This window comes from Propithecus coquereli, unplaced genomic scaffold, assembly GCF_000956105.1.
Source record: "Propithecus coquereli isolate 6110/MARCELLA unplaced genomic scaffold, Pcoq_1.0 Scaffold563, whole genome shotgun sequence".
NCBI lineage: Eukaryota > Metazoa > Chordata > Mammalia > Primates > Indriidae > Propithecus > Propithecus coquereli.
This window is the reverse complement of record NW_012151541.1, coordinates 521,231-542,813: the sequence shown is the minus strand read 5'-3', so window position 1 is coordinate 542,813 and position 21,583 is coordinate 521,231. Positions and strand designations below refer to the sequence as shown.

Genomic DNA, 21,583 nt, shown 5'->3' with positions numbered 1-21,583 from the left:
GCAGCAGGTGGCAGGAACAGGGCAGGGGAGGGAACAAAGCCCAGGGAGTCCTTGAGAAGAAGCCCAAGGACAGAGGCTCTCTTTTCCAGTCTCCAGAACCAGGGGGTCTGGGGTTCCTCCAAAGCCCCTGACTCAGTTTCACCCCTCAGTGACTGTTGGTGATGGCAACTTTATTTGACCAATTGTGGTGGCAATCATGTATTATCACGGTTTGAGTAACTCTAGCTCCAGATGTCGAGTAAATTGGAGAGCAGGGAGAGAGATGTGGGGCCAGGAGAGAAGAGATAGAGAGAGGCAGCTCACAAGTCCAAGAAGAGAAGGGAAGAAAAGGAGAAAGGAAGTTCTAGCAAGAAGAAATATGTAAGCCCTGGAGAAGGCATCCCAGCAAGAGTGCCCTAAATTAAACACTCCTAGCAGGCAAAACCTGGTTGAGATTTTTCAAATCTGTATTTAAGTCAGGCCTGGAGGCTGGAGCAGTGAAATAATCAGCATCAGACAGACAGGGGACAAGAAGGCAGCAAATGCCCGATGGTCAAGGAGTGCGCTGTTGGGAGGACGAGAGAAGGCAGATTTCTGCTGACTTCCCTTTACCCCCAGCATTGCTGTTGGGTGAGTTTAGGAGTGAGCAAGGCAGGAGGGAGACGTATTACAATGTGGCTTCCCCCCTTGAGTTATTCCTGGCCCAGGGTCGCGCACCCCTAACCCAGCTGCTCCTTGACCTCACAGTTCATGCAGGTGAGGAACGGGCTGCGCCTCGGAGTCAGCGTTCTGGATGAACTCAAAGATGAATTTCACCTGGGTCTCGTATCCTTGGACTGAGATTTTCTCATTGATTCCGTGGACGCTGAGGGAAAGACAGAGGCATTTTGGGGAGGAGGGGAGAGCTAAGTGCCACAGTGCAAGTGTTATTACAGAACACACTCCCTATCCCCTCCCCAAGCCTGAAACCACTGGCCTTTGACCCTCCAGGGCTAGGAAGTGGGCCAGGTGGGAGAGGCCATTTATAAGGTTCCATATGATATGTTGGTCACCTCAAGGACACATGTTCATGGCAAAGAACAGTGGTGCACATAATGAATAAACTCCCAGAGAGTTCAAAATCACCTCTTGCTCTGATATTCATGCAATAATATGTCTTCTGAGAGAACTATCTTTCTCTTTCTCTTAGGACAGAGTACCTAGCCAGACTTACCTCTAAACCAGACCCCTACCCCCTCAACTTACTAGGGGTAAGTGAGGGTAAGGAGGGCAACTGCCCAGATACCTATGCAGTTTTCTGCTTCACCTGGGAACTTTACTATCAGATCTCATGCCCACCAACCTGCCTCCCCACAATAAAAAAGAAAAACAAAGCAAAACAAAATGAAACAACTAAACTACACATGTAACCTCAAAGATGAAAGGTAAATAAAGAGTAGCTACCTGCCCCCTATTTAGAAAACAAAAACATGAAAGCTGTTCTTAAGCTCATATTCAAGTATTTTCATTCTGTTTATAACTGACTTATGGTAGGGAAATCGGGTCTGGATGTGATAAGCAGCAGAGAAGTAAATGGAAATCATCCTCCCATGCCCCAGGATCACAAGTTTGCTGAAGAACCCACCAGATAGTAATTCACACATAGCATGGTGATCACATCTTGGATTTCCACAGTGTTTTCTTCTGAGAAGTCAAAGCATGTGCCCACCTTTGACCTCATGTATGTTTGCAATTCAGAGAATGCTGAGGAGTCTCCCCATTTTGTAGGTAGAGAAAATGAGGTCCAGAGGGTAAGCACTCTCCCAAAGAGAGGAGAGCTGGGATTAGCACCCAAGGTACTATCCACCACATGCTCACCAATCACCTGATCATCTCCATCCTTGTAAAAGAGGGGCCAGTTCCCACAAATTCTGGGATGACAGGGGCAAGTTAGGTTCTACGATGTCTCCATTTTAGTTTGCCAAACCCCAGCTTTTCCCCATTCGGCGGACTGTCAGGAGCATGGGGTGAAAAAAGAGGCCAGACATTATCTCCTCTCTACCACCTGCTGCTCCAACCTGTTCCACTCACCTTCTGAAGTCCCCAGGCTGCATGTAGATGGGGTTGAACCGGTAGATGCCAGTGGTGAGGTTCGTAAAGTGTCGGCTGTCTGTGTTGCCAATACAAATACCTAGAAAGGACAGATGAAGAGGAAAGGGGCTTTACATGAGCAACTGAGCCAAGGAAGTGGTCGGAGGTGGGCTGGCTGGAAAATTAGGATGACTGGTCACTATCGAGCAATGCCTGGGCTCTCTTGGGAGCCTGTGGCTATAATTTTTTGTCCTCCAGAAAACCTTACAAAAAATCCCGTTTCAGCCAGGGACATGAAATTTCCTCCCGAGGGCATTGGTGAGATATCCCTTGAATGGTCCAAAGCTAAGTGTTCTCTCTCCAAGATGACTAGGGAGGCCAATATCTTCATTTCATACCCATATCCATGGCCATTTGCTATTTAAAAAACCAGCGTCTAGATATCACTCCTTTGTCAAACCTGACCTTTATTCTGTATCATCCTGGGTCAGAAATACTCTCTGGGGAACTTTACTACCATAATATGGAACATAATTTCCTGTTATTCTCATCCTTTGAAGGATGATTCTGTCTTCCTAGAGTCAAACCCCAGGTCTGGAGAGTCCCAGGATATTGTCTATCCAGTCTCCCACTCTCCTGAAGGTGGTAGCAAATGACCTATCTGGGGCTGGGACTTGTCCCCACAGGTGTGTTCTTTGGGAAAAGATAGCCTGGAGCATCAATTCACATATGTGGGATGATTTGAGATGATAATTTGTGTTTTGTTCTATTTTCCTCTCCTGGTTTCAAATGGGTAGCCAGACCCTTCACAATGTCTTGTTTTATGGATTTCTGCCTGTCTTTTTTCTGTAAAAGCCTAACCCCATTGATGGGATTATGGAAGGTGCCCCAGAAGAGAGAGAGTAGACTAGGGAGCTTTTGAGGGCCAAGAGAGAAGAATCTGCAACTATGAGGGCCAAGGTTCCTGGATATTTGGAGGAACCCTTGATTAAACCTGGATAAAAGGAAACTGGGCACAGGCCTTAACATTTGAGCATCTCCTCCTCACATCATAGACCAGAGAGTCTCACAGAGTGGTCAACTGGCATCTTTCATCAGAATCCCCTGGGTGTATTTGTTTAAAAGGTAGACTCTAGGGTCCCATCCAGATTTGGTTAACACAAATCTCTGGGAGTTGGTCCAAGTAATCTGCATTTTCATAAGTTCCCTTGGTGATCCTCTTCCACTCTTAAGTCTACACAGCATAGATTTGGATGGAGACTGGGAAGGGGTGCAGAGGGTGCTGCTGAAATAGGTCTGGGCTGGGAGAGGTGAATGAGGTTAATGCAAATGGTATGGGCTGGGAGAATTTTCTGGGCTGAGGATTCTGAGCCTTGCTGCTGAGCTGTTGTGTTAGAATGGACTAGAATCAGAATCTGGGAATATCTGGGCCCCTTCTGTGGCTCCTCCAGAGAAGAGGGAGTCTAAGGCAATCCCCTCCTCTATGCCAGAGTGGCTGGCCTAGGTTAAGCAAGGATCCAGGCTTAACTGACCTAATTTATTGTTTCTGCTCCTTTCCTGTTTATTTTCTCACTTCCACCATGAGGGGAAAATATAGTTCCAGTCCCATCAGGAGGGGAAGCAGCCAGCTGTTTCCAAGCTGAACAGCTGGGGTGGGGGTGGAGCAGTGGACATTGGAGAGGAAACATTTCCAGCCCCCACCTCCCTCTAGCCATAGCTGATGAAGTCATTACCTGGGGTGACAATATCGATTTCCGGGAAGACGGACTGTATGGTCTGGCGGAGCAGCTGGTAACCCAAGGCCTGGTCGTCAAAGGGGCTGATGGGCAGGGGGTCAAAGGCATTTAACACGTGGAACTGGACTCGGTCATCAGCCACAATATCCTTGACAAATTCTAGGACCTCCAGGGTGGAGACAAAGGGGATTAGATTTCTTATTGATCTACTATCCAAGTACCATAAGAATTTAAACATCCTGATTTCTCTCCAGCAAGGCAGAGCCCTGGGGTTTACAGGGAGGACTCATCTTTTAGTGCCGAGACCTCAATTTCAGCTGACTAGCTATCGGGGATGTAACAGCTGTGTCTTCCTGGAAAGCAATCTACAGCATGGTGGATTTAAGTTAAATGTTTCGAGAGACTTGTCTCATAGCCATGAATCAGGTGGGTAATTGGAAAATCAGGAAATTACGTGTCTTCCCCTTTGGGTTGTGAGGCACGGGCTGGGTGAAAGTGTCAAGGAGACAGCAGAATGGGACTCTCAACCATCTGGAGGCAGGGGGATAGCTGTGATGACTCGGCTTCAACTGGGAGTCTCAGACTGGTGATGAAAGGGCCACACAACTTTCTTTCCCCTCTCTGGGTATCCCTGCTTCCTGTTTGTAACCAGTTACATTGGAGCCAGGAAGATGAGCTCAGCACAGATGAAAAGCCAGGAGTTGGGGTATTGGTATTCAAGTTTTCTCTCTTTGCCTCCTTTCCTCAGGAAGGAACTTGAGGAAACTCCTAGAAAATTCAGTCTGAAATGACTAGAGTGAATCCAGCAAAATTCCGGGCCCCAGTCAGGATGTAGACCAGACCCTGAGGATTACGTTCCATGGGGCCATGTGGGAATAGATCAGGAGGCTGGTTTCAGGTGGTCTCCCACAAAACCCACGCAGCCACCCAAGGAAAGCCCCAGCACTAGTCTCAACCCATTTGATGAGTAGTTGCTTTAAAACCGCCTCGGCCCTAGGAAGGGGGGTCATCCCATAGGTGGGGATCACTTGAATGGGGGGCATTATCTCAAGAGTACCCCTTTTAGGCCAGTGTGCCCTAGAAGAATGCTAGGATCTGAGTCTAGAAGAAAGTGAGGGGTCCTACCTCTGGCTTAGAAACCATCATTTGAGTCTAACCAAATTCTCTGCCGTTGGATGGGTGAGGGGCTCATCAGAGCTTATTTTCACTCTAGCACTTAATGCCTTAATATTCTAATGCAAGAATTAATGTATGGTCTTGATGTATTCTCAACCCATTGGGGGGTTCCTGAAATTAGTCCCTATGAGGTGGGTTGGGATTGTGCCTTCCACTCCCCCACCCTAACTTACTTAGAGGTTCCTGTCCCCAGAAATTAAAGGTGGCACACAGATTGTATCCCATCAGTAAGAGGCTACAAGAGGCCACATTTCCCACTAGCTGCTAGGCCAGGCAAGGGTAGGCACTGTGACTATCTTATTTCTGTATTTCCAGTACGAAGCACATGAAAGGCATGCAATAAATGTTGGCTATATAAGATTTTTAAAAGATGTGAACCAATAAAAATAATAATAGGAGTTATCTCATTAAATAACTTGTAGATGGTTATACAGTTAGTATCACCAGGCTGGGCAACTGTCTGACTTCACAAGAACAATGCTTTACTGCTTCCTAAGTACACACAGGTGGAGGTGGTGTGGAGTAGACCAGAAATAAGGTGTTCATTGGAGATGGATTCCTTAGTGGTATGAATTTTGAGCCCAAGTTTGAAGGAAGTATATGAAGCTGATGGAAAAGAAGCAAGAGATAGTCTCAGCAGAGAGAGGGGCATGCACAAAAATTGAGGAATGACAACCAACCCTGTGCCTCGGACAGTCACTCATAGTTGTGTGACCTTGGGTAAGCTCCTTAACCTCTCTGTGCTTCAGCTTGCTCATCCGTTGACAGGTGGATGATGGGAGCACCTGCCCCATAAGGTGGTAGTGACCATCACTGGAGCTAACATACGTAACATGCTTAGGCAGGGCCTAGTGTTAGCTGGTGCTTGCCTGGGCAGTAATCAGAGCTACAAGGATGGGACTGGGAGGGGGACTCATCAATGGTGAGAGAGACCTCAAAGGTTACTTTTAGAGCACGTTGACCTCTTGTTTTTTTGATCTCCTACAATGCTTACAGCATGTTCCCATAGCGTTATGTTATTTTTTTGTTTTACGTGTAGAGATATTTTCCTCCTAAGTGAATGGTATAGTTGTTGAAGGCAAGGACAATGAATCCTTAAAAACTGTTAAAGTCTTCAGAGTTATCAAGTCCAGCTTCTGTACTGCTGTAAGGCTGCTTGCTAGAAAACTCACGACAGGCTATCATCCAATCTGTTTGAATACTTCCAGTGGCAGAAAGCTCACCATCATCGCACGCTATATATCAATGATCCCCAACCTTTTTGGCACCAGGGACCGGTTTCATGGAAGATAATTTTTCCATGGCCTGGGACTAGGAGTGTGGGGTGTCATGGGTGGAGGCGCGGTGGTGTGGAACTCAGGCAGTGATGCGTGACCCATTTCCTAACAGGCTACAGACTGGTACCGGTGGTTAGGGACTGCAGTTATGTATCATTCCATTTTTAAGCAATTTGGTTATGGGTTATGAATATCTTTCTTATGAACTGAGACATGGTGTCCTGTAACATCTAGCCCCTCTCCTTTTTTTAATGATATTGTATATACACCACAGGAGACAATATGGTACTAGATGCATCATAAACACTTTGCAGAATCTCAGCTCTGTCAAAATGAGAGGGCATCTGTACTGTCTGCCCTTTGTGCTCTTGCTGCCCGGATGCCGCTGTCAGGTCTTCCGCTCTTTCTCAGAGGGCTTCACTGACCGCTGCATTTAAAGGAGCTCAACTGCCCCGCACCCACTCCCCACTCTGTGACACAGCATCCTATTACTTTTTTTGTGGTACTTCCCACTTACAAAATCACCTTGTTCATTTACTGATTTAGTTGCTTATTGCTGTCTCTTCCCAGTAGAACGTAACACCATCAGGATGAGAATCTTGTCTGTCTTGTCACTGCTATCTCAATTGCTTAGAAGGATGTCTGGTCACAGTAGCCACTCAATGGACACTTGGTGAATGAATAAAAGAAGGAAGGAGTCTTCTCTATCACACTGTGATTGAGCCCTTTAGGGAGGAGGAGCTTGTCGCCATCCTAGATGGCATATTCCCAACTCTTCTTTAATTAGAGGCCCCCAGAAACATCTCTCATTGGCCTCATTTCTTTCTACTCCTTGAGGCCCACTCAGGGCAAACCTTCCTTTCCACATGGTAGCCTATGAAATTTCTAAAGACTTGTTCCTCACAGATAGCTGCTGGAGACCTATTTACATTTGGAACATTGAGGAGACCTGTTGAAGATAGAGATAGAGAACTCTGGAGGCTGCCTGTGTTCCCCCGGATCCAGCCCGAGGCTCTGTGTGCACAGCCCTCAGGCTGGCAGGGAGTGTCCCTGAAGAGGGGTGGCAGGGAGTGTCCCTGAACGTGGAACTAGGGCCTGAGGGAGCAGAGGACACATGGGCCCTGTGGGGTTTCTGAATGACGGAAGCTTTCCATCCCTCATTGGGGCAGGTGGGCAGGATGGGCCTATGGATTCTAGGGGTTTCATCAGATAGGCCAGGAAGGAAGGCCACTGTGGCGGGGGAATAAAGAGGAGGGAAGAGTGCCAGGACCTGGGGAGATGAAAGCCCCAGCTGGGTGGAAAACAGCCCTTGGAAAGGGCATGGGGTTGGAATGAGGCTGGGAAAAAACTGGTGGAAAGAAGCTCAATGAGGGGAATTCAGTGATTTCCTGGCCCCAGGGAGAGGACAAAGGTTGGCACCTGATGAAAAGCAGCAGAGCCCAGGGCCCACATTGGTCCCCCTGACCAATGCTGCATGGCTTTGGGCAGGATGTCAACTTTTCCCCCCTCTGTGATGAGGAGTGTGCCTCCCTCCCTGCACGAGGACAAATGGAATCCTCCATGGGGAAGATTTAGGAGAAAGGACCACAGATGTCTAGGTGTGGCTGCCCTTGATGATCTATGCCAGAGAACTGCTCTTAACCCTATTACATTCTAGAATGTATTATTTATCTGAGAGTTGTTGGGTTGACTTTTTAGATCATTTTTTTGAAGGATCGGGTTTACCTTTTGAATTCTTGTTAGCTCAACTTGATATTTAAAAAGCTGGCATTTCCTATAGATGTCGAACGTTCTGTATAAAGTCTACTCACCCTTTGGCTTTCAGCTCAGATTTCACTGCTTCAGGGAAGCCTCCCTGACCCCTAGACAATGCTTGTTCCTTGTTATATTCTTTTTATTTTTATTTTTTTAAATTTGTTTTTCATTTTTCTTTTTATTTTTTAAAAAATATGTCAGATTTTTTTTTTTTTTTTTGAGACAGGGTCTTGCTTTGTCACCCCGGGTAGAGTGCAGTGACACCATTACAGCTCAGTGCAACCTCAAACTCCTGGACTCAAGTGATCCTCCTGCCTCAGCCTCCCAAGTAGCTGGGGCTACAGGCACACGCCACCTCGCCCGGCTAATTTTTCTATTTTTAGTAGAGATGGGATCTCTTGCTCAGGTTGTTCTCAAACTCTTGAGTTCACATGATCCTCCTGCTTTGGCCTCCCAGAGTGGTAGGATTACAGGTGTGAGCCACCGCGCCTGGCCTGTTACATTCTCTAATAGCACCAGGTTCCTTTTCATCAAAGCACTCATCGTGGTTTGCAATTGTACACTCATTTTTATAATTTTTAAATTCATGTTTATAGCAGATCATTGCAGCACACTGATTTGAGGCTCTGGCTTCAACTTTTTCCCTCTCTCCTAACTTTACACGTTCTTGCCAGGGGCTTTTTATTAACTCTAGAGTTTCCAATATTGTTAATAACACTCCAGCCTGCATCTATAGTTCATGTCTCTCTCCAGACCTGAGGTATTTATAATTAACTATTAATACATTATAAGCTTCTCAAACTTCTAAACTATTATATTTCTCCTTGAGCTCGTTTTTCTTCCTGAATTCCCAATCTTGGTCAAAGGCATTAGCACGTGGCCAAGTACCCAGGTTAAAAACCTTGGAGCCGTCCTCCCTTTCTCTCATCCCACATTCGTGTATAATACGCACCACATCCTGTTGAGCCTCTCTCTCTCATCTCTCTGGTGGGTACCCTCTTCTCCACGCACGGCCAGGCTTCACTGCAGACCTCCATCTGCACTGCCTAAGATGTTGCAATAGCTTCCTAATTGTCTCTTTCTACTCCAGCACTTCCTTGGCATTGCCACCAGCATTATCTCTCTAAAACAAATCTGAGTCTATCACAGCCCTGTCTGAAGACCTCTGAAAGTTCTCTCTTGTCACAGCTTAGGGCTCAAACTCCTTAGCATGGCATACAAGGCCTTGATCCCCAAATGACAACTCCCTCTCCCATCATTTTCATCTCCCATTACTTCTCGCCAATTTATCCTACTCTTTAGCCACAATGAGTGTCTTCTAGCAAAGTCCTATATGTTCTCTAAGGCCCAGCTCACATTGTTAGTGGTCATAAAAGATTTTTGACCCTCAGAGATACCATCAGTTTTCTTATTTGCAGTGGTCCTATAGTAATTCGTTCATCCCTAATTGTTATAATCGCAGTCTCATGTTATGACTAGAAGCACAGACTCTGGAACTAGATTACTAGACATTTGATCTTGGGTATGCTACTTAATTGCTGTTATTCTGTGCCTGTTTTCACCAGTTTAATGTGGATAACACAGCTTCCACCTCCTGGAGTGGTTGTGAGGACTAAATGTGTGTGTATACCTTAGAATGGTACCAAACACATAGCAAGCCCACTGTATATATGTTTACTACTACAGGTATTGCTATCATTTATTCATATTTGTCTCCCACACCCAGACTCCAGGTTCCCCCAAACCAGAGATCACCTATCCTAGCCAAGTACCTGGTACACAGGATGCCTTTGAAAAATGTTGGTTGAGCAAATGAGAGACTGGACCAGCCCTAGGATTGGAGCTAAACCCAGGTCCTGAGGGCCACACCTCCCTGATGCTGAACCAGTTGTCTGAAACATATAGTACATACCTCTCGGACTGTCTGTGCAGGGTGAATCCGGAAGTTGATTGTGGCCTGGGCCGCTGGGGGGATGACATTCACCTAGAGAGAGAACCACAAACCCTGGCCTGAGCCAACCTCAAGTTTTCCACACCTGATCCCTGCCCAGAAAAATGCCAATTACCACCAGTAGGGGCAGAGAAAGCTGATTTAAGAACCCAGGGCTTAATTTTTTTAGTCTGTCCCTTGTCGTCTCTGAGCCAAGTGATTGATACGTGGTTATATACAGAGCTAGAGGAGTGGTTAGGCCAGACCTTCGTGCTTCTTGGTCCTGGAGGGGTCACAGAGCTGCTCAGAGCAAGACTGCTTCCTCTGTGACTGCTCAGACATCTGTTTTGGCCCATGCTGTGCCATTAGAATCCTTCTGTGTGTAGTTTCTTTCCCAGGGCACCCGGAACATTTCTGCAGCTGTCTACTCAGGACAGGGCACCCAGAGCCTCTGTAGGCCCCCATCACGGCATGTTTGATACCTGAGGGGGATGATGGTTTCCCACATCTAGTTGCAAAATCGGACCCTGTTCTTTGCCTGGCCAGGAAGAACCCAGGACTAATTAAAGACAGGCTACAGAGGGATTGTTCCGTGGAGGGTGGAGAGAACAGACTACCCAAGTGCAAACTTTTCTTTGAACTGGTATGGTGCAAAAAAGCACTAGGTCAGGGACAGGAGAACTGGACTATTGCAAATTAGCTGCATGATTTTGAATAATTGTAACCTCTTTGTGCCTGTTTTCTCAACTGGCAATTGGGGCAGTAATGCCCATAGGGCTCTGAGAAGGATCTAATGGAGTAACATGTGAAAGTATTCTTGGGCGATAAAAACACCATTCAAATGTAAGGACACAATACTACTATTTCAGTGAATACTACAGGCAGCTGGTGAAAATAGCTTGGTTCCAGCTGGCACACTGGACATTCCAGTCAGTTATGGCAGAAATGAATTCTCAGGCACCATTCACTTATAGCCAACCTGGGCTTTACATGGCTAGAGCACCTCAAGGTCACACTGTACTCTAGGTGAATGGTGCCCCCTGAAGCTGTGCTGGTGGTATTGGCAGTTACAGGAACACTCTAACTCCCTTCAAGATTTCAGAAAGGCCTGTGCCTTTGTATGGCTAAGCTTGGTCCTTTAAAGAGAGACTCCCCCTTAGTGGCTAATGCAACTGGCGGTGGACCAATTTGCTGAAAAGTAATTCTTGGAATAAAAATTTATCAAAGTATTGAATTCACCTGAAACTTATTTCTATAAAAGTAAACCTAATACAGAATTTATGTTTGCTAAGGCCACCCAATATCTTTTTGGGAAGTGACGATGTGTTTAAGTGTTGTATATATCACACATGTTATAGATTTTTTAAAAGGCAGGTGAGTTTCTCTCTTTCAATTTAGGGTAACACCAGGGGAAAATACATTAATCATTAAATTTGTTAGGTGGATAAATCTTTTAAAACATGGGGAAGAATAAAAAAAGATCCTTGGTGGTAGAAAAGTTAGAAAACTTTACTCTACGTGACCAAAGTGCGAGGGAATATAAAACATGCTGAATGACAGTCTGAGCATACATAGATCACAAAACTGAGCTCCCCAAATACCCCTCTTCACACTAGTGTAACTGTTGTTTTTTTGCAAGTATAGACCCAAAGAACCTGAAAGGGCCATGGACACCCTCCACTAAAATACACACATATAAAATCTGGCCAGCAATTTCAGAGGTTACGTAGACCTCAACTAGACCCTAGGCTCATGATGTTTACCCAACTGACAACACAGGACAGTTCAGCATTGGTTCCTACTGTTGTTCAAATTGTAACCAGAAAAGGAAGAAGGAGCCAGTAGCTAAAGCCAAGAGAGGGAGGAGTGGAGGGCAGTCAGAAAAAGGTGTATGGAAAGGAACCAGGTGACGTTACCTTGACCCCTGCATTGAACATGGTGAGTGCCATGGTGGTCCTGACCAGTGCATTGGTTAAGTAATTTCTCTCCATTAACCTAAAGCAAAAGGACTAAGGGTCAGACATTAGGAAGAACTGTCCAATGGGGTGAAAGAAAGAGGAAAAAGATCATCTACTTTCCTGAACCTTGGACATATTTAAGACTGAGAGAGATATCTTAGAGATGTCTTAAATATACAAATTTAGAGATGTAGTGTCTGGTGGGTGAGGGATGATTAGGCAGGCTCAGTTAAGCCAAGGAAAGAGGACTTCACGGGGTGGGTAGGTTTGGGGTAGGGGATGTGAAAGGAAGAAAGAAAACACTTTACCTGTTTACCAGGGGTCGAAATAGCCACAGGTTGCTCAAGAGTATATTGATAGGGAAGGGAAACTGAAAGAGAAAGAACAGGTCAGCAGGATTTCAGTGGGGTCAGCCCAACAGGGTCAGTGTTCCTGAGGCCTGAGTCTCTCTCTACTTTAGACCTGCCTCGGGGACCCTTAGAGGTCAAGAGTGCTGCTGAGTTCAGTTAGCTCAAGCTCTGCTAGAAGGCCAGGGAAGCAGAAGCAATGACTTACTACCCGGCTGGGCTTATCTGACTGGTTAGAACAATTGCTCAGCAGCCTCAAGGATGAGTGGGAACCAGCTCCCAAAGGTACCAGGGTATATTAGATCTTAGGGTCTCAGATGAACACCACCACCTAGATCCATTCGTCTCGGCTCAGCTACTGGCTGGGAATGGATGAAAATGAGCAGAGCACTGGTCAGCACCAGGGCCCCTTTACTACCCTAAAGGTCACTTCTCTGCCACCTTTTTGTTCCTAGCTGACCAAGAGTATGTGACACTCCTTCCCATACCTCATCTGCCAGTTGCTGCATTGTTATGTCCAATGGCCCGCTTGCAAACATGTGAGGCATTGGTGTCTGCTCCAGTCTGGAAGAGAAACAGAGTTCTCAGGACTTAGACAACCCCAGTCAAAGATCAGTGGCCTGAACAGGAGAAGGAAGGAGATAGGAGGAAGTTTCCACAAGCCTGGACAGGGGGTCTCCCATTCACCTCCCTATCACCTCCACCAACTCAACATTCTGAAGAGGTCAAAACACCAGCAAGACCACCTGTACTCTACCAGCAGGAGCTTTCCCCATCTACAAAGTCGATGTTAGGGTCCCTCTTCCTTGCTACACTGCTCTCTGGCATCCTGTGTGTCCACTCTCATAGCACCTCCCACACTGCAGCAGAATTGTCAGGCTCCTCTGCTAACCATGAGTTCCTTGAGGACAGGGGCTGCTTCATGCGTTACTGTATGCCTACCACCTAGGTCAAGGGGGTAGGTAACATAGGTCAACGCACAAAGCCTTGACCATGGTGGCTATTCAGTTCAATGTTTGTGAAATGTTTATATCTTTTCTTCCCACTTTGCTAAGAAAACCCAGCCAGGGCTGACCTCTGCTGTTACAGATCCTCTTGTCCTTGCCCATAGCCAACACACATTGTTTATCTTTGTCCTCCTGCCAGGGCAGGTGGAGAATTTAGACAGCTCTACACGTCATTGCCGGCATGTGATTTTTAACTGTCTGGGCTCTTGGCTACCCCAGCTACGTGACCAAGCTTTTGTCTGCTGGCCCTTGCTTGCCATCTGGATATACTAAAACTTCCCCTTCTGACCCCAGCCCTTGCCTAGGTACTGGTGGCTCTGTCCCTCCTGTGGCCAATGCCATGGCTTCCCAGCCTAGCTTCAGGGCTGAGAGATAAGCCTCCTCAGACTCAAAGTGGGAAAGTGCCAGGTCTCCCATCCTGAGTCTGGCATGGGAGCAGGGCCAGGAGTTGCTTACCGGCTGACAGCGGCTGCAAGGATGCCAATGCTTGTCTCCTTTGGAGGAGCTGAAGAGTGGCCTGGAGTCATGTTTACTTGCAGCATGAGGTGAATTGCACCCTTCTCTGAGACTGAAATCCTACAGAAGAGGATCAGAGATAGCCGTCCTGACTTCTTCCCATCCTGAATTATCCCATAGGCCCATCTGTGTGGTGGTCTGGTGGGCTAGGAGGTCAGCTTTATGCTGCTTTGAGAAATATACACTAGGGGAAGAAGGAAAGGGGAAGTCCAGGACAGGCTGAAGATCAGGGTGATTAAGGCAAGAGGGGTAAACAAAGGGTTGTCTCAGAATGGCTTACATATACCAGGCTGGGGTCATCTCAAATGGGGTGAGAACCTCTTCCAAGGTCAGGGAGGGGTGGTTTACTCACATGGCAAAAGGCTTCTTGACGTAGGAAATGAAACCATCCAAGATAAAGCTACCCTCATCCACAATGAAGGCTAGCTGCACGCCCCTTGCCTGTAGCAGGGCTGAGATCTTCTGAGCCCCATTCATCCCTGACAACTGTAGACGTTGAATACAGAGCCAGAGTCCTTCTCAGTCAGAGACAGACCTCCAGAGATAGCTAATGGGAACCCACTCAGCTTAGCTAGGGGCTCTAGAACCTTTCCATCTAGTGTCCTTCCTGTGGGGCAGGCTCCTAGACAATCCTGCCTCATGGAATCCTGGAATGTCACAGTTGGAATGACGCAACCCCCCCTCACTACACGAATGAAGAAACTGAGGCCCAGAGAGTGAAGTGATTTGTCCAGAGTCTAAGTAAGTGGCATCACTGAAAATAAAGCACAGTCATTGTTCAGTTCTCTTTCCAAAACACCAGTGTTTCTCAAGGTATAGTTGATGGATCACTTGCCTGTCTCAGACATTACCAGGGAATTTGTTTAAAATTCAGATCTATGGCACAGAGCCCATGAATCTGAATTTTTGGCAAGGTCCTTAGATAGTTCTGGCACACAGACACACAGAGAAGTTGGCAGACCACTACACCATATATATCATGGAGACCCTGCAGCTAGGGAGCAAACTGGACTAGAGTGAAGTACCTGCTCCCCTCCCCCGAACAGGGGTCCCAGAGGGAGGCATAGGGTGAAGAGGCTCTACCTCCTCATCGTGGCCCAGAGCAATGAAGAAAGATCTTCGGGGGATGTAGTTCCTGATCAGCAGGAGCTCCAAGGCTTGCAGGAGTGCCTGGGATTCAGAAGCACAGTGGAAGAGGAGAAAGGCTTATCATTAAGTAGGAGTACCAGGGTAGCAGGGACATTCATTCTGCTGCCTGCATCAGGGCTGGTGGGACCAGGATCTGACAGATTCTCTTTTAAGACAACAAATTCAAATGGTTCTGGGGATCAGATGTGGGGAAGCAGAACTCTGCATAAAATCTTTACCATCTGAAGGAAAGCATAAACTTATCAATGCCAGAGGTGAAAAGGTCCCGGGGGTCATCTACTCCAATCCCTAGTCACAGTTGAGAAATCAAGGCTAAGAAAAGGGAAGTGACAAACTGATGGCTGGAACCCAGGTCTTCTGGAGCTAAGGTTCTTCTGCCATTACCTCCTACCTCCCAGGGGTCAGCCAAGTACTCCCATCCTGAGTTGATCTTTAGAGCCCTAAGGTAGAGGGAATATAGCATTTCAGACCATCACAGAGTTCTTGTTGTCCAGTGTGCCCCGACCGTGGATGAAGCCATCGTGCTCTAGTCCAGAGAATGGGGGCACTTCCCAGCCTTCTTCAGGGGCAGGTACCACATCAAGGTGAGCCAACAGCATGTAGGGCTGCAAGCTGGTGTCTGAGCCTTGGACAGTGAACAGGTGGGAGTAGTCTCCCACAGTTTCATGCTGGATAAAGCTGGTGCTGAACACTGTAGGAAAGACTAGAGGCAAAAGGATAAAAAGCAAGGAGAGAAAACCAGGTTTAACAGTTTCCTTAGGTTTTCCTAAAATTTTGTGTTCCCTGTCCTTTTTTTTTTTCTTTAAATGCATCCTCCTTTGGGAGGTCTTCTGGGACACAGCCAGTCTGATTCCTGATCTGCCTGGACAATCTTTGAAATTCCTCTTCCACATATTTTAATGTGCTGTTACTATGGAATAACATGCAAACCAAGACCCCACCGTTAAGATAAAGATAAAAGGTCAACATCTCAAGATCGGGCTTGGTCTGACCTATAACATGCCATCACGTGTGTGTGTTCAAGGGCCATGCAGACTAGGGGTGTGTTAAATTTTGAATATAGTAGCCCCCATTAGCTAAATTACTTGGAATCAAACATGATGCTTACATAAAATATTCAGAGATATTTTTCTTTTAAAAAAATAACATATCTACTGTTTGTGTTATATGGAGATGAAGATTATCCTGTCTGGCTCAAGGTCACACTTCTGTGTGCAGGGGTGGATATTCCTGAGACAGAACGGGGACAGGACTCAGGCCCCGCACCCCTGACCATGGAAGTCAACATAACCTAGTCTAATTATTTACAGAAGGGCTAAAACAAATAGTTTCCTAACCACCAGCATTCGGCCCATACTCATATGGGGAAAAGGCTGAACTATCTGTCTTATAATGTTTTTCAAGACCACTAAAGCAAGCCACTGACACAAGCTGATAGGGAACCTTGCTAAAAAGAAACCAGACCTTTCTGGACCTAACCGCTTCAAGCCAGAATAGACCTCCCTACTGACTTTACCTTGACTTTTTCCTCATTATAATCTCATTTTAAAGCTAAAAATCGTGCTGGGATAGAGATTGAACAGGCTAATGAGACATGCAATACATGAAGAAGCGTCTAAAAGAACTACGCAAGTGTAGGAAAATCTCCACCTCTACATGCTTACCTGTCACCCTTTCCCTGCCTAAGTCTCTTTAAAACTCTCCCTGAACTCCCCGTGGAGAGCCAGCCTGAGAATTCTTCCTGCTATGCTGACTCCCTTTGCTAGAGCATAAGCCCCAAGAAAGCCTTGTCTGGGAAAACTTGTTTAGCTTCTTGTCAATTTCCACTGCATGCAGAACCTAAGAACCTGTGGTGGTAACATTCCCAGGGTCAGTTACTGGAGTGGCCTTAGCTACACAGGAGAAAGAACTTTTATCTCCCTCTGGGCTTTGTTGGAAGAATCCACTTATACCTCTGTGGATACCTGAAAACAAAAAACTAAAGAAGAATATGGTTTTATCTTGTCACCCAGCTTATCTAGTTTATTGTCACTGTACATTTATTTCCCTATTTTTATCTCCTATTTAGTAAAGTCTTCCCGCCTGGCCTCAGGTTGGCTACTAGGCATTAATCCCAGATCCACTTGTCCCAGAGTGCTGGAGACGGGGCTACTTGCTGCTCCTAGACCAGTTCCTCCCACCTGACCACTTTGGAGGGGCTGTTTTTTATTTGATTTAGGAGGGTTCCTTCACTACTCTCCATGAGATCTTCATAAGGGGAAGGGGGGAATTCTAAGAATCCATTTTTCCTTTCACCCATCCTTCCTCAGCTCTGTATGCCATGGGTGGTGGGGATGAGAGGAGAGGATTGGCATCATAGCTTTAAGCTGTTGACTGCCTAGAAGCCTAGAAATGTGTTAGTAATGAATCTGGAGTAGGACTGAGTAGGTAGAGTGCATGTGTGTAGGTGTGTGTAAAGAGGTAGGGGTGAGAGGAACATGGGTTATAGTTCTGGACATATGCATAGGTAGATGAAATCCTTAGTTATTCAAAAAGATAATCTTTTGATTACCTAATATTTATCGAGTGACATATACCTAGGGCAAAGATTAGGACAGTTTAGATTCCAACCCAACTGCTATGTGGCTTAGTTCTTCAAAGGGCAAATCTATAGTCTCTGTTTTGTCCATGGAGATTAAATTGTCCTTGATTAGTCACAAAATAAATTTGTCATGTTGAAAAAGAACTGTGTCTCCATTGCTACCTGTACCAACGCTTGGCCATGATTTGTGGCTGACCTTTACGAATGTATTCTCCAAACTCAGCCAGGGCTGTGGTATTGGACTCCTCGGGGCTAAAAGACACTGTTGGAATCTGGATGGCACCTGTCAGAGTCAAATAGAGGCAAAAGATTAAAGATGATAACAACCTTTTTTTTTTTTTTTTTTTTTTTGAGTCTCACTCTGTTGCTGAGCAACCTTTGAATGCTGAATCAGCACCTGTTCATATGTTTTTTTTTTTTTTTTTTTTTTTACAGTCCTCTGTGCATAAAAACTTCTTTTGTGTTCATTGTCTTTCTGCAGAGGGCTAAACAATCCTGTGAGGTAGGCACTGTTGTTTTCCCTAGTTCAAAGACGAGGAAACAAGTTTAGAGAGGTTAGGTAAGCTGCCTGAGATTGCCCAGCAACAAGCAGAACTGGGATTTAAACCCAGGTCTTCTGGGTGTGTTTAGGCTAATATGATTCTTAAAGGAAAATAAAGCCCAAGGTTGGGGTGGTGGGAGTAGATTTTGGACCCTAATCCTGAGGGGGAAGCTACTATAAATTTCTTCCTAAGCCTCACTCTGCCTCTGAAACCACCACTCCCTTTGATGAATCCAAGCTTCGTCAGTCTCAAGGAATCCACTGTTCTGGGTCCCTGTATCAGTGAGGCTTGTGTGCTTTTGTGTGTAAATGGTGGGCTTATTCCTCATGGACTGGCTCATCCAGAGTCTCATTAATCTCTCAACCGAGGCCAGCTTTTTGGGCATACGTTGTCTGGGAAAGGGTGGATTTAAAAGCTCCCAAACAAGCTCTTTAGTTCTAAATTAATCTCATCCTCCCTACCCAGTTATCTCAATTCCTGAATTGTTGCTAGGCTCAGCCGTTTGTCTTTAAGGCTTTAAGTTTTAAAGGGTTCCATCATCAAATGCAAACATCACTAGGAGGAGAAACACAATCCAAGAACACAGAACAAATTCACGTGGGGCAGCTTGACATCCGGGGACGGCCTCTGAAAGACACGCAGTTTTGCTAACGATCAACCCTACGTCATCATAAGCCGCCACATAGATGGGGAAGCTGAGGTTCAAAAAGATTCAAGTGCCTACTCAAGAGCAGACCCAAGATCTGAACTCAGGCCTTAGAACTCCCTGCTCAGAGTTCTAAGACGTGTTGCCGTAAGGTCCCTATTCTAGGTTTTTATCTAGCTGTTGCTCTTTTCTGTGCAGAGACTCCGAGAGGCTGCCTAACGCCTTTTAGAGGAATATTTACACTATGCTTTGGGAGAGCCCTGATCTGTCTCCCAGGCCTATCACTCCATCACATGTACAATCTATATCCAACCACAAGGGTTAGCTTTTAGTCCCTGCTTTTGCCTGCACATGTTAACGTAGGCAGTTTCTCTTGATCCATTACTTAATGAAATGGAAAAAACTGGAGCTAAGCCTGATGGTGAAGAAGGATCTCACTACTCCACAGGATCTAGCACTCACAGAAACTTTCCTCTTTTCTCCTGGAAAATGCAGATTCAGAACTGAGTTTTTGTAAGTTTTTAGCCTTGGCTAGAATGTTTGTGAATGAATTTTTAGCCTTGGTTGGAGGTCTAGGGGAGAGATGTTCTTCAACTAGGAGACGGAATTAGGAACATCCCACACCCCAGGAATACTCTAAACCCCTTCTTAGAGCTATCTGGAGCCCAGCAAGTCCTACAGGCATTAGATGTTGTCACCCAATGCTCATTCTTTGCTATAAGACCCTGAGGAAGATCATTTAACTGACCTAAGCCTCCATTTCCCTCCCCTGTAGATAAGACAAAGATCATTCAGTCTTTTTTTTCTCTTTTTTCCACCTCAAACTTTAGTGTGCATCAGAATTTTTCTTTGGTTTATTTTTTCTTCTTCTTCTTATTTTTTTTCCTTTCCTCAAAATGATAAGCTCTTTTTCTCCTTCGTGCTCCCACTGCAATTTGTGTCTTTCTTAGCTAAGCACTTTCATGTTTTAAAATTTTTATTATTTTTAGAGACAGGGTCTAGCTCTGTTGCCCAGGCTGGAGTGCAGTGGCACGATCAAAGCTCACTACAGCCTCGAACTCCTGGGCTCAAGCAATCCTCCCGCCTCAGTCTCCCAAAGTGCTGGGACTACAGGCACGAGCCACGACGCCTGGCCATTTAGTCTTCTTTTAAGATAGATTTAAAAGAGGTGAAAACTCTCAAAGGTTAAAAGTGCTGTACAAATAAAAGCTGTTGTAATACTCAAGGCAAGCAAGGGAGAGAGTGGACAGTGGCCACGCCAAGAGGGGTGATGTTGGAGCTTCCAGGCCAGGCAGGAATCACTGGAGTCCCAGAAGCCAGGTCTGGCGTTAAGAGTGGCGTCCCCAACCCGGGCGCAATGTACTGGGAAGGGCGCGGGGGCCGGGCTGGGGTGTGTGGCGGAGCTCCAGCTGAAGCAGCAGAGGGAGGGGCGGTCACGGTTGACCCGAGGAGGGAGGGACCCACATCTGGGCGTAGGCAGGCGAAGGGGACCCAGGTTCACCTTTCAGCGCCTCTTTCATCGCGACGCGCTCCTCTCCGCTGAACTTAGACGGGATTCGCGACGTCTCCTGAAGCTCCCGGCCCCTCAGGCCCTTCGATTTGGAGACGGTGGCAAAAACTAGGAGCATCACAGCCGCCAGGGCCAGCACGCAAACGTACCGCTGAGCCATGCTTCTCTCGAGTCCCCGCCGCCAGTCTGCCGCTGGAACCGGCACCTGAACTCCCCGACCTCCGACCTCGCCCTGTCTCAGCTCCAACTCCCGCGATCAGCCTCAGCCCCACCCCATTCCCAGACCCGGCCAATCATCGCTTGGCTGGGGCTGCGGAACAACCAATCCGACGGGACGGCCCCGCCCCAGCCCCTCAAGGCCTTTTGGGGGGGGGTGTGGTTTCTCGCGCAGTCGCAGGCGGACCCTTCCCAGTCTCTGGTATCTATCATTCTATTCTCCATCTCCATGAGATCAACTTTTTTAGCTCCAACATTTGTGTTAGTCTAACGGTGGTGTCCAACCTTTTTGGCACCAGGGACCAGTTTCATGGAAGACAATTTTTTCCACAGACAGGGTGCGGGAGGCGGAGCTCAGGCAGTGATGTGAGCAATGGGGAGTGGCTGTAAATACAGATGAAGCTTGGAAGCTTCACTTGCTTGCCCACTGCTCACCTCCTGCTGTGCTGCCTGGTTCCTAAGTTTTATGGAAGGCAATTTTTCCAGGGGGTTTGGGGTAGTGGAGTTCCGGCAGCCCTGTGACTGGTTCCTAACAGGCCATGGACCAGTACCAGTCCATGGGGGTGGGGAGGTGGACAGAGTTAGAACATCCAGTATTTGTCTTTCTGTGCTTGTATTATTTCACTTAACATAATGACCTCCAGTTCCATCCATGTTGCTGCAAATGACATGATTTCATTCTTTTTGTGACTGAATAGTATTACATTGTGCATATATACCACATTATTTATCCATTCATTCATCGATGGACACTCAGTTTGATTCCATATCTGTTGCTGTTGTGAACAGTGCTGCCATACATGCGATTGTAGGTATCTTTTTGATTTACTCATTTCTTTTTCTTTGAATAGATAACCAGTAATGGGATTACTGATTTGTAAGGTAGTTCTATTTTTAGTTTTTTTGAAAAATCTCCATACTATTTTCCATATAGTTGTACTAATTTACATTCCCACCAACAGTGTATGAGTTCCCTTTTCTCTACATCCTCACCAGCATTTGTTATTTTTTGTCTTTTTAGTAATAGCCATTCTAACTGGGGTAAGATGATAGCTCACTGTGGTTTTGATTTGGATTTCCCTGATAATTAGTGATGTTGAGCATTTTTTTCATATACCTGTTGGCCATTTGAAAAATTAGATTTCTAGAAGCCAGAAGTAATTGTTTCTTTCAGATTCCTTGATGCAA

General features: G+C 46.3%; 1 protein-coding gene across 1 annotated transcript; it reads right to left on the bottom strand.

The window, feature by feature from the left end:
• Positions 1–285: 285 nt before the first annotated feature.
• PM20D1 (peptidase M20 domain containing 1) lies at positions 286–20,387 on the bottom strand. The gene is made up of 13 exons (XM_012657890.1): positions 20,171–20,387; positions 17,678–17,764; positions 15,371–15,603; positions 14,835–14,921; positions 14,104–14,237; positions 13,692–13,811; positions 12,717–12,792; positions 12,190–12,251; positions 11,840–11,918; positions 9,906–9,977; positions 3,783–3,951; positions 2,050–2,149; positions 286–844 (listed from the first exon to the last, which is right to left on the bottom strand). Exons 1-13 carry the CDS (start codon positions 20,337–20,339, stop codon positions 721–723), a joined length of 1,512 nt encoding a protein of 503 aa, XP_012513344.1. The 5' UTR covers positions 20,340–20,387; the 3' UTR covers positions 286–720.
• Positions 20,388–21,583: the final 1,196 nt, after the last annotated feature.

Excerpts from the sequence above, each read along its gene's own strand:
- PM20D1 (XM_012657890.1), bottom strand. The coding sequence starts at position 20,339 with ATGGCTCAGCGGTACGTTTGCGTGCTGGCCCTGGCGGCTGTGATGCTC. Across the intron at positions 12,793-13,691 it reads CTTGCAGCCGCTGTCAGCCG|ACTGGAGCAGACACCAATGC; the intron begins GTAAGCAACTCC and ends TTTCTCTTCCAG. Across the intron at positions 845-2,049 it reads CAGCCTGGGGACTTCAGAAG|CGTCCACGGAATCAATGAGA; the intron begins GTGAGTGGAACA and ends TCTTTCCCTCAG.